We start from the raw sequence: 13,078 nt of genomic DNA on the forward strand, positions 1-13,078 counted from the left end.
TTATCAGTACCCCAACTGTGAAGCCATGTATCTCACCTATCATGTCCCTCCTCAGGCTACATAGCGGGCTCCAAAACGCACTCATCAGCCCAAGTGTAAAGCTATGATCTCACCTGCACGTAAAAAGTTGAGGCAGTCGACGAAATGACCATAATACCCTCACTGGAATGTCTTGGCCTTCGACCGACTCAGCGCGAGCGCGAGTTCAGAATTTTGGGCCACGTGACCGGCCCAAAACCCGACGGCCCTACCGAGTGGTGTTGTGGGTCCTCTAACACTCAACACCTAACAAAAAAAAAAAAACAAAGAAAGAAGAAGCTCTTGCATGCCCTCCTCTCCTCTTGTTCATCACTTTCACCAACTCTCTCAGACTCCACCGCCACCACCACCACCACCAACCGCCGACGATCGTCGCCGATTCCATGTGAGTACCTTCTCCGATTCCTCATCCCTCTAATTTTCATTTCCCAAAACACCCTCCATCTCCATCTCCATCTCTCTTTTGTTTTCACCATTTTTGATTGATTTCTGTATCTTCTCCGTGACAGCTAGCTGTTTATACATATACACAGAGAGGGAGAGAATGGGTTGCACTGTGAGAGAGAAGCACGTCCGAACGAATCGGAGGATCCGATCCGTGAAAACCGATTTCGAGCATTGCTGCTACGTCGAGAGAGCCTCAATCGCGAAATCGGTGCTCGAATCGGGCCTCAAACCCTTCAATACTCAAAACCCTAATTCGGCCCAGAGGCCCAATTCCGACGAGACCGGCTGGGGCTACTGCACTGAGGACCAATTGGAGGAGCTTCTGTTGAAGAATCTGGAGTTTCTCTACAATGAGGCGATTTCCAAGCTAGTTGCCTTGGGTTACGACGAGGACCTTGCCCTCAAAGCCATTTTGAGAAATGGGCACTGCTATGGCGGCATGGATGTCTTGACTAACATCATGCACAACTCGTTGGCTTATTTGAATACTAGTTCCGGGAATTCCGAGGATTCGGAGCCGGTTTTCGCTGATTTGAGGCAGTTGGAGGAGTATTCGCTGGCCGGGATGGTGTGTATGTTGCAGCAGGTTAGGCCGAGGTTGAGTAAAGGTGATGCCATGTGGTGTTTGCTAATGAGTGATCTTCATGTGGGGAGGGCCAGTACTATGGAGATTCCGGTGCTTCCTAGCGCAGGGAATGAGGGTAGTGCTGCGGCCGCTAGTAATGTGGAGACTGGGGGTAATGGGAGCCATTCTGTTGGTGTCATGGCCCCCGCGCTTTGTAGGTTTCATGGCGGGTGGGGTTTTGGCAATGGGGGGAGTTCGGAGTTTCCTGTTCATGGGTTTTTGTCCTATGGCGCTGAGCTGACTTTACAGAGGGATATTGAGTGTCCCAAGAGGTTTAATCTTTCTCCTTCAATGAAGTCGTTGTTGAAGAGGAATGTAGCCATGTTTGCAGCCGGTTTTCGAGCAAACTCCAAACAGTTGCATTCGCAACCGCAGGCTTCCCTCAGCAGTTTGACGAGTGGGGATGCGCTGGTTGGATTGGGGGCTGAAGTTGCAGTCCAGCAATCTGAAGAGTCACAGAAGTCAAAGAACCAGGAGGTGGTTAACTCGGTGTTGAGTAAATTTCGTGATTTGAATCTTGATGAGAATTTGGAACTTGTAGGGGAAGATCAAAAGAATGAGGTGATAGTAACTTTACTTCATCAGGTTAAAGAGCTTGAGAAGCAAGTGAAGGAGCGCAAGGAGTGGGCCCACCAGAAGGCTATGCAAGCTGCAAAAAAGCTTAGTCATGATCTGACAGAGCTTAAAATGCTGAGGATGGAAAGAGAGGAGACTCAAAGGTTGAAGAAAGGGAAGCAAACTCTTGAGGACACAACCATGAAGAGGCTCTCCGAGATGGAAAACGCTCTAAGAAAGGCTAGTGGTCAAGTGGACCGGGCAAATGCAGCTGTTAGAAGACTTGAAAATGAGAATGCAGAAATCAGAGCAGAGATGGAGGCTTCTAAACTGAGTGCGTCAGAGTCAGTCAACACCTGTTTAGAGGTTGCAAAGAGGGAGAAAAAGTGCCTGAAGAGGCTTTTGGCTTGGGAGAAGCAAAAAGGTAAGTTGCAGGAAGAGATTGGAGAGGAGAAACAGAGGATTTCAGAATTGCAACAACAGTTAGCTCGTATCAAGCAGGATCAGAAAGAAGCTGAGGTTTGTTAAGTTTATTTGCCTTCACTTTGCACTATACATTTATATTGTTAAATAGGTTCATGTCCATGTGATTTTGATTCACAGGCGTTTATGTGTTTCTTTACATAGATAATTTTGTGTGATTCATATCAAGAACTCTTTGATTAGGACTAAATTTATGTTTTAAATAAATCAGAATATATGGTGAAGGAACCACTTAAAAAAAATTTGAAACTTAACGGAGTCTCACAGTTAATAGAAAAGTGAAACATCGTATATGATTCTGAACAAGCACTTAATTGTACAATGTATAAGCTAGAGCCTAGAGGTTCCTTCTGAAGATAGATTCCTTTTGATGAGAACCAAAAGGGATCACATTGTTCAGGATACACCACAATATGGTTCAATGATCCAAACTAACTAAGTTTAGTATCTCTATCTGAGACATCCCTCTAAAAATCAGCAAAATCAGAAATTGTTTGACCATTTAGTTATCATAATTCATAAATACATGATTACCACCATGCATTTAGTTGGAGTAGTGCCTGTCTAATTTGTGGACATAGTTAGGTACGTAAACAGTTTCAGATTTAGTTACCCTCGTAAGGATAATCCTTGAATGTGGAAGCCAACTTTTTTATGGTTTGGATCATTTGCAATGAGGGTTGGGCCCCACATGCATTCCCTTTTGTTACTCATCAAAAGGGATCATTTCTTAGGAATGACCATCTCCTATGCTATAACTTCTTGTCTTCTGAAAAATTAGGATTAGAAAGTTTGGTCTAGATTAGTGGAGAAGTCAAGAATTATAGGATGGTTATCTGTTTGATTTTTTTCTCTTTTTCGTAGGTGTGCTACTTCAGTACTTTCAGGTCAGTCTGGAGTTTCCAACCCTCTTTTCATAGATTTTACTCCATCTAGGAAATTACTTGTGCAGTGAATGATATAGAGATTGATTAGTGAAGTACTAAAGTATAGTTCTGTGAATGTTCAAAACTGGATATATCATGTAATACAATCATTGCTTACTTGGTTCCTAGGTATTCTTCTCAAAACTTGGTTGCTGTGTTGAGTATTGTTCCCTCAAAATATTATTATAATAAACCGTGTACCGTATTCTAGCTACAGGCTGGCTTGCTTATGGCTCATTGCTTAGTTGGTTCCTTGGTATTAGTCTCAAAACTTGGTTGCTGGGTTGATTATTGTTTCCTCGAAGATTATTATAAAAGACCGTGTACTGTATTCTAGCTAGAGGCTGGCTTGCTTATGGAGTTATGGCTCATTTTAAATGTCAGCTTCGGTATTGGGGTCTTAATTTTTTGTGAATTTTTACTTGGTATTGCTTTATAATCACCAAAACTCTTATTGTTGCCTATCTGTAGGTGTGGAACCGATTGGAAGTTCTTTCTATCTTTTCTTTGTTTAATGTTCTGAAGTCTTCTTATAGTCAGCTTCAGTTCTGCATCAAAACAACCAAAGTCAATGTCATATGGCTGAGCCAGCAATGCTGGTGACCATGCTTTCAGATGTTACAAATTCCTCGGCCTTTATCGATATCGTCCTTTTTAGTCAGACCAACACTAATTGGATAGAGGATGTGACAAATACCGGACGTTACCTGTAGTTTTTTTTTTTTTTTCAAACTTTATAAGAGAGCATGCTTTTGCTCGCTTCTTTTTTTCTATTCTTTTTTATTTCCTTTTCTTTTCAGTGGGGTGGGGAGCTTACATAAGGTTCCAGCACAATTTATAGTTAGCATCCCCAGTGCCGATTTGAGAGAATATGAAACATATGAGGCAAGCAGGAGAAGATGTTTGGTTAAAAAAAAAAAAAAAAAGTAGAAGATGTCTAATGATTCATAAATAAAAACGGAGATGATATCTAATATTCATAAATAAAAAGTAGAATGTTAAAACAGTTTTTTTGTAGTTCTTTCTTAGTTTTAGTTCTATGCATTCTTCTTCTTTTCTCGCCTCCTTTTCCCAGATTCTTCCTTCTTCGTCACATGTTCTTCCCCTCTATTTTTTTCTAACAAATTAGAAAACAAAATGTTAGCAGGCCCTGCACTCTACCTGGCCAGATGTTGCTTACCAGAAATTTGCATTTAAGCAATCTGTTGAATACACTTTAAGCACTAGTTGGCCCTGGGCTGCCATTCCCATTCTCTATACTGAGAATGATCAGATTACCTCTCATCTCATGTGTCAATTTGAAACTATCCTCTATGTTCTAAAAATGCTAATTATGGCTCCTATCAAAATACTGATTGTGTCCCATTTCAACGGAATAAGGACATTCCTGCCAAACCCATTCCAAGAAACCAACATAGTTTGTTACCTCAGACTCGCTGGCTTATTTATTTATTTTGTTATCATTTAATATTTTTCCGATTCTTGCACTAGCATGGCCGTTACATTTTGGACCCAAAAGCTTAGTCTAAGATTTTGCTCAAGGCGCGCCATTACTGTTCTTGCTGCTCATGGGAGTGCTCAAGTCACCGATTAATATTTCCAAGATGTTGTAAACCCCTTATTTTTCCTTTACCGCATTATTAAATATGTTTTAACACTGTAGTAGTAGTTGATCCTCGTATTCTCCATAACACATACCAATGCTCCATTTTGCTGTCAATCCTTTTGTTACAGGTGAAATGGAAGCAGGAGGTGAAGGCTAAGGAGGCAGCCTTGGCACAAGTGGACGAGGAAAGAGTTGCCAAGGAAACAGCTGAGGCTGGTAATAAACGAAAGCTTGAGGCTTTGCGCCTAAAGATAGAAATAGATTTCCAACGTCACAAGGATGATCTCCAAAGACTTGAGCAAGAACTCTCACGTCTAAAATCATCTGCGCAGTCTACTGAATTGCCTCTTCCATCAAATGCTTTGCCAAGAGGAGTCTCTGGTGGTGCAAAACCTCAAGGAGAAACAATTGCCAAGCTGCTTCGTGAATTAGATAACCTGGAGAATTCTGCAGAGAAAGAAGTCAGCTGCGATAGAGAATGCATGATTTGCATGAAAGATGAAGTGTCTGTTGTTTTCCTACCCTGTGCTCATCAAGTTCTCTGCGCTAATTGCAATGATGATTATGGCAAGAAAGGTAGAGCTACTTGCCCATGTTGCCGAGCTCCAATTGAACATAGAATTCGTGTTTTTGGTGCAAGTTCTTAGTTCGCTTGGAAAGGGGTCTGTCTTCCCTGAGTATGAGTATGACTTTTTCAGGTATACCAAATAATTTACAGTGTCTTATTTCCTTGTTCATTTACAAACTTGCTGAGCACATCAGCAAAATAGATATGTAGTTAAATAAAACGAAAGCTTGTTTGCAGCTTGTGCCTTTTCAATTTGGAATGAAAGGAACTTTTGTTTCTAGGAGTTGCCATTGTCTTTGTTACAGAAATTAGCTTATGGTTCTCCATACACTTACCTAGTTACATTATGAACATCAGTAGTTACTTTACACATGCATGTATATAGAGTGTAAAGGAAAATAGGAAAATGAATGATGCTTATGATGGCTGTCTGTCAAAGTGGTGCTGAATTATATTGTAGGGGCAGGGCACTATGAGATTCACTAGAATATAGGTTGCAGAACAGTCATGTTCGACTGTGGTGAAATATCTATAACTTTTCCTTAATAAGAGATGGCAGTGCATTTTAATTTCTAGTAATAAACTCTTCTGAAAGAAGAGGACCCTCAGTTCTGAACTGGGATGCTGAACTTGCTAGTTTATTGTTTTGTGTTTGTTGCCCTGGCCATTGATATAGATTTACCTATACTTGTACACGAGAGAATCCCCATTCCATTTTAATGTACTTCGCAATGTCACTCATTGAAGTAAAAAAGTAATTGGAAGTCGCCTTCATTAGTAGTCAATTAGCGAATGCAAAATCAAAGTTATGAATTTCTATACACCATGACATGTTGAAATGAGAGACTTCTCTCTCGACTAAAGCCCTAGCTGACCTCGGCAACTTTTACCTTCCCTAACCTCCTTATCTCTCAATCTCTCTTCTCCTCCTCCTGTTCTAATTCTCACTCTACCCAAATCCAAATTAACCGCGCTCTCCCTTATGTCTTTGTTGAAGATGTGGCCTCTTAACTGGCGGTAGCTCTCGCCATGCATGATGGGGGAGGCTATATCGATACTGTTCCGAACAAGGGGGAGGACGCAGATCTTTTTCTGGTGATTAGCCTTGCTTCGTCGGACCCAACAGTGACTGTGTCGCAACACTTCATTGCGGCGGGGTGAGCCAATTTTGGTAACCTTCTTTAAAGGTCACGATTCAAGAACAGGAACAGGTGTTATATGTGCCGTTTCAAGGATCTCACTCCTACAAGCAGAAGGTCCTCACTAAGTGACCATGGTTTACAAGAGGGCAATGATGGTGATTGGTGATTATGACGGCCTCAGCGATGTGATGGATGTTCCGTTCAATCGCTTGCCTATTTGGGTCGAGATTCATGGATTGCTACTCGCTTAGAGCAAGTTTACCCGTTGGGTCACTAGGTCACCCACTATTCACTGCTTTTTATGTGTTATTTCACTCTCTGGGTCACGAGCACAGTGTATTTCGTGCCCTGGGTCACCCTGGATCACTTTCTAGGTCACCATGGTGACCTGCACAGTGTATTTTGTGCCCTGGGTCACGGGTACAGTGTATTTCGTGACCCAGAGAATGAAAATATACACTAAAAAATAGTGAATAGTAAGTGAGTGACCCAACGGGTGAACTTGCTCTTACACTGCGACCATATGTGCGCAAAAGCAGGGATCTCTTTGGCCGATCAGTTCCTCCACGTGGACAAGCATCACTTGGAGTGGGAAAAAGTTGTTTGGGTTCTAGTGCTGATGGATCAAGAGATTCTAGTCCAACAACATTTTGGTCCTTAAAAACTGATTCGGCTGACTCTTCAGCCAAGAAGAAAAAGTGGCCTCTTCGTTGGTGGTACTACCAAAGTTAAACTCACGAGTACTTTCCTGTGTAGGGCTCTACTAGATATGCTGGATGAGGAAACTCATTGTGAGGTTTTGATGTACGTAGTTATGGTAATCACACAATTAAGTTCGACTCGCCATTAATTTTTTTTTGAGTTTGCTCTATATTTTATTAGTTTTTTGTGTTTTTTGAGCGGCCAAACATATATAAGTGTAGTACTATGTATGACAGTGTGAAAAACTTACTTTGATGGCCGCCGAGTTCCTCTGTATGGCTATCACATTATCAATGAAACTAGCGTTTCTACTAAAAGAAAATGACATGTTGAAAGGGATAGGGGAATGGGGTCACATGAAAATACAGATCTCTAAAGCCTGGCTAGCTAGTTAACCATGCATCCTGGGATTTTCGTTTATGAATATACATACAATGTGCAGCCATGAAGAGAATGAAGATCCCCGGCATAAAGGCGACAAGCACCCTTTGCCACATTATGATATCAGCACTTCCTGAATCTCCTCCCTGCTTCTCTGAAAATCAAATGATCAAGAAACTGAAAACTTGATTATAAATATCATTACTTCGTCGAAGCTCAAAAATTCTAAAGCAAACATCGCCTTGTAGTAGTAATCTAATGCTTGGCAAGCACTACAAGACTTGTGAGTACTTTCCATGTTGAAATCTCAACTGATGGTGGTTTTACGAAATTTGAAAAATTCCCAGCCAGTTGATACAAGATGGGCTTCAATTGCATGCTGCTACTTGTTGGTTTTCCATGTTTATATTGAAATATTTGCTAAGCATATTAATTATTTATTGGGAGCAAGAGAATCACAGGGGCATGCAATGAGTATCAGAATGAATATACACATGCACATGAGGAGTGGGGACTAATGCAATGGCTGTGCATGTTAATTATTGAGAGTATCAGAGGGCATGCATTGAGAATTATTAATGAAATATCAAGATGCAGCTCCATAAAAGAGTCAAATCCATAAATCCATTTCCTGTATCGTAACTATCATCTATCACAAGGTGAATGCAGAATGTGCCTGAGATCTCAATTAAGAACCACACATAATTTTTTATTTTAGTTTGATGATCCTTCACAAAGTGAATGCAGATAGAGCATGATTTTTTGGTTTTTTTTTTTTTTTTGACAACTTGCCTCAAACAAACTACAGCACCCGGGAAAACATGCCAAGCTGGCGTGCAGGTTTCACATCTCTGTGACATAGTCGGAAACTAAGTTATTTTGGTTAAAATTTTAAAGAAAACCAAGAAATTAGTTACGGAAGGTTCATATGGACAGTGAGAGAAGGTGCCAAGTGGTGAAACCTCTGCTTCATGTATTGAGAAAAAGTTGAGAATGCACGAGAGGTGTTGACATACACACAAGAAAAATCAAGCTAGCTCCCAGCTGTTTTGAGTACAACAGCTATGCATATGAAGCATCATTGCATATGCAAACGAGTTGCTTCCATCAATTCATAATGTTAGGTTAACAATATACTCAATCAAAACTAGCTTTACTTCCTTTTGGAGCAAGTTTTCAATATTTCAAGTCATTACTGAATTGGTTGGCTCTCTGTGTGTAGCAAGTCATACAGTCCGTGATCTTGAACAGTACGTACTGCTGCTGCTAGCTGCACCTTTTAATGCTGTCATCTATACCTTTGTTTCCCTTTTCTGTACGTGGGATCTGGTCAACTCCCTCGCCGTGCACGGTTGACAAAGCCTAATTTTTCTTGCATGTTAACATCGGTAATTAGTCTGGTCCATAAGATCTAGTGATCTACTACCAGTTGCTTGGAGGAAAACAAATTAAGTTTGTTTGTTAGAAACGGCTAAACAGTTTTTGGTTCACTTAGAAACGGTACTTAATGCATTTTTTTTCTTCCAATTTTAGCTATGTAAACCTTGCTGGGAATTTTGCTTCGAGTAGGCTCCACCTATAGCATCTTTGAGTTAGTCACCTTGACCATTCGCGGGATTCCACCTTGAATAAGCCAAACCTTCAACTCGGTTACCGATCATGGTGCAACGGAACCTGGCATGGCTTACTATCAATATTGTCTCTACTTACTTAATCACATTTGGCAAGGAGAGGTGTGAATTTTTATTTTTAGAGGTCTAAGTTATATTCCATATGTTGTTGCGTTTCTTAACCATGTCAGATTTTTTCACATATTGGCTTTACATCGAGCCCCACAACCCCAACACTAGTTATACTAGTCATCGATCTGTATGTACTTATAATACATTCCATCACCTGGATGCTAGATTGATGAAATGGAGTTAGATTGCAAGCGTTGTTAAACATGAGGACTAAAATCACAAAATTTCCAATACAATGACTAAATTGAAATCCGAATAAAATTAGGGATAAATGAATCTCTTTTTTCTGTACCATTTCTAGCCATTTATTGTGTAAACTGACAACCAAACCGAACCAAGAATTAGAAAACAAGTTCTAATTGATCTTTGATTAAAGTAGTAAATACTAAATACTACCGACCCTGCCTCCTCCTATCACGTGTTCACTTGTAGATTATGGTAACCTCTATTCATGGTCTAGGAAGTAGGAAGTAAATAAGACAGTTCTAGCGAAATCAGTTTTCTTCATTGTATTGACTCTTGGAACTTATGAAAGCCAACCCTCAATCAATTTGTGTTCACTTTTACACGTGAGGCTAGGGTAGCAAGTGAGGACTCACCATTATTTCTCACTTTCTAGATCTCCTCCCTATAAAGTAACACTAACTTATTTCCCACAAACTTGGAGTTCTCTGCTCAATACCACAAAGACTCCCCAGCCAGCCACCCAAAACACATTAATAATCACCATCCCATATTATTCATACTTCTGTACAGAATTTCTACAACCATTCTACTTTGTTTTTCCTTCTCATATTTTTTTGGGGATTTTCCTAGCTCTATGTTTCCCAAAGTTCATGCAGGCATGGATATGGAAATGAACAGCAACATGGATTGTGGGAAAAGCAAAGGCATCATTGGAGAGAAGAGTATGCGAATTCTTGTTGACAAGATGAAAAAATACCCGGTTTTGATTTGGAGGACCATGTGGAAAGTGGGAAGAGATGATCCAAGAAGAGCGATCCATGCTGTGAAAGTTGGTCTGGCTTTGACACTGGTCTCATTGTTGTATCTGTTGCAGCCACTCTTCACTGGGATTGGACAGAATGCCATTTGGGCTGTCATGACTGTTGTTGTTGTGCTAGAGTTCACTGCAGGTTAGTTAATAATTATTTTTTCTAAACTGAGCATAATTTGTTTATTTGAGACATATGATCATGAATATAGCCAATATATGATCACTAAAGGTTTTACTGTTGTTTGAAAATATGTAGGGGCAACTTTATGCAAAGGACTCAACAGAGGATTGGGGACACTGTTAGCTGGATCTTTGGCATTTTTCATTGAGTATATTGCAACTGAATCTGGTCACATATTTCGAGCATTTTTCATTGGAGCTGCAGTTTTCCTGATAGGTAAGCTGATATTAGTTAGTAACATTTCCTAATGCTAAATAAAAACCAACTAAGACTTTCAATGTAATTTCAAATATGATCATTTGCATTATTTTTTGATTTGGCTACAGGAGCTGCAGCAACATACATCAGGTTCATTCCTTATATTAGGAAGAACTATGATTATGGAGTTGTCATATTTCTCTTGACCTTCAATCTGATAACTGTGTCAAGCTACCGTGTTGACAATGTCATGAAAATCGCTCATGATCGCTTCTTCACCATCGCTATAGGCTGTGGTGTCTGCCTCCTTATGAGTCTTCTGGTATTTCCAAATTGGTCAGGAGAAGAGCTACATAGTTCCACTGTCTTCAAGCTTGAAGGCCTAGCTAGATCTATTGAAGGTATAATTGCTTATTATATATTATATATCACTACATAATTTTATGTCAATATATAACTAGTGCACAAAGTAATTTGTAATTTATGAATTTGTAGCTTGTGTGAATGAGTACTTCAGTGAACAAGATCAAATAGAAGCAAACCAAGACAAATCAACTGAGGATCCAATATATGGAGGTTATAAGGCTGTTTTGGACTCAAAATCTTTTGATGAAACCATGGTAGGTACTTTAGTTTGTTTGAAAGTCATTGGTTTCATTAATTTTGTTATATGAAACTTCATCTTTTTGGGGATATGATGAGCAGGCCTTACATGCAAGTTGGGAACCAAGGCACTCAAGGCACTGTTACAGATTTCCATGGCAGCAATATGTCAAATTGGGAAATGTTCTTCGCCATTTTGGGTACACTGTTGTAGCTCTACATGGATGTCTACGAACTGAAATTCAGGTAAATACACAAACCTATCCATTTAGGACTTAAACAAACTTACTGCAACTAGAATAATATATATATTTGTGGTATGTATATGGTAATGCCCCAAAAATGATTCTTAAATTCCTGTCCTAGCTAGTTAGTGGTTTTTTGATGGTTAATTATTGACTTAATAATTATATGCTAGAAAACACAATAATTAGTTCATAATGAACATGAATATCCTTGATTATCACTTTTATTTGTATAGAAATAAGCCTCCACGTGCTGCTTGCTGTGACCGTGACAGATCACAGATATTGGAAAATAGTTTCACATGCAGCTACAAAAAAGGGAATCTCATTTAGGCTTATTTCTTTTTTTTGTTAAAGCTAGAGAAGTGAACTAAGGCACGGGTGGAGAGGGCCGAGAACTTATATCTTGTCATGTAACTTCTAGTTCTACAATTACCTATGTGAAATCTATATTTTCAACAGTCATATTCAATATAAATAAGAGGTTAAATTTCTTTTGCAGACCCCAAGATCTGTTAGAGGTCTATTCAAGGACCCCTGCATTAGGCTTGCAGGAGAAGTATCAAAAGGACTAAAGGAACTGGCCAACAGCGTTAGGAATCGTCGCCATTGCTCCCCCGAAATACTCTCTGATCATCTCCATGAAGCCTTACAAGACCTCAACACCGCCATAAAGTCACAACCGAGACTTTTCCTAGGCGCAAACAGCAACCAGGCTACCAACATGCTTGCTTTAGCAGCTGCACACGCCACATCCCAAAAGCACGCAAAGTACTCGTCAGGGGGAGGAGGAGTTTCTTTGTCAAGTGTGAAAACCGACAGCTCTGCATTGATGGAATGGAAATCCAAGAGGGAGTCTTCCGAGAGGAAGTTCCTGCGGCCACAGTTGAGCAAAATCGCAATAACTAGCCTCGAGTTCTCAGAAGCACTTCCTTTTGCTGCCTTTGCTGCTTTGCTGGTGGAGACAGTGGCAAAGCTTGACAATGTGATTGAGGAAGTTGAAGAACTGGGAAGGATTGCATGCTTCAAAGAGTATGAACATGGTGATGAGAATATCGTTGTCACTAGTGACAAGCCACAAGTAATTGATGTAACTCAAAACCAATTGCCTTCCCATGGTGTTGATTAATAGCAAAATATTAGGCTGCAGGAGTATACACTATATATCCTCATATTGGCAGTGGCTGGCTTATTGTTGAAGTTATGAAACTATTACACACATTTTAGGTGTCTTTAATTTGTAGCAGGCTATATGTTTCATTCATACTAGATGATAATTGAGACCAAATGATAGAAATAAAGCTATTTTTCTGTCGTGAAATGTTACAAAGGGATTTTGCTTCTAGAAAAATTTGTTAAGTCCAAAACCCTAACGGTGCGTTTGGATGAGAAAATTATAAAATCCGTTGGAATTTATAAATGATGGAATCTTTAATTCCATCAATCTAAAATTCCATTAATTGCAAATTCTATTGTTTGGTTACATCTATTTATGATTTGAAATGTGTAATAAATTAAGAAAGTTTAAAACAAATAAAAAGATAAAATTGAAAAAAGTCTTGTTTTGGAAATAAAAATTGAATACTGCAAAGGAATTCGTAAATAACACCTATTTTGGTGGAAATTGAAGTGAGGAAT

The 13,078-nt window shown here is 39.7% G+C and overlaps 2 protein-coding genes across 2 annotated transcripts; both read left to right on the plus strand.

The window, feature by feature from the left end:
* Window positions 1-293: 293 nt before the first annotated feature.
* Window positions 294-5,532, plus strand: LOC133745096 (MND1-interacting protein 1-like). Its single transcript, XM_062173089.1, has 3 exons — window positions 294-424; window positions 549-2,185; window positions 4,810-5,532. Exons 2-3 carry the CDS (start codon window positions 584-586, stop codon window positions 5,326-5,328), a joined length of 2,121 nt encoding a protein of 706 aa, XP_062029073.1. The 5' UTR covers window positions 294-424; window positions 549-583; the 3' UTR covers window positions 5,329-5,532.
* Window positions 5,533-9,866: 4,334 nt separating this feature from the next.
* Window positions 9,867-12,689, plus strand: LOC133745310 (aluminum-activated malate transporter 12-like). The gene is made up of 6 exons (XM_062173370.1): window positions 9,867-10,352; window positions 10,470-10,610; window positions 10,721-10,993; window positions 11,088-11,212; window positions 11,298-11,441; window positions 11,943-12,689. The coding sequence occupies exons 1-6, from the start codon at window positions 10,037-10,039 to the stop codon at window positions 12,567-12,569; spliced, it is 1,626 nt and encodes a 541-aa protein (XP_062029354.1). The 5' UTR covers window positions 9,867-10,036; the 3' UTR covers window positions 12,570-12,689.
* The last annotated feature ends 389 nt before the right edge of the window (window positions 12,690-13,078 follow it).

This window comes from Rosa rugosa, chromosome 4, assembly GCF_958449725.1.
Source record: "Rosa rugosa chromosome 4, drRosRugo1.1, whole genome shotgun sequence".
In the NCBI taxonomy this organism is placed as follows: Eukaryota; Viridiplantae; Streptophyta; class Magnoliopsida; order Rosales; family Rosaceae; genus Rosa; species Rosa rugosa.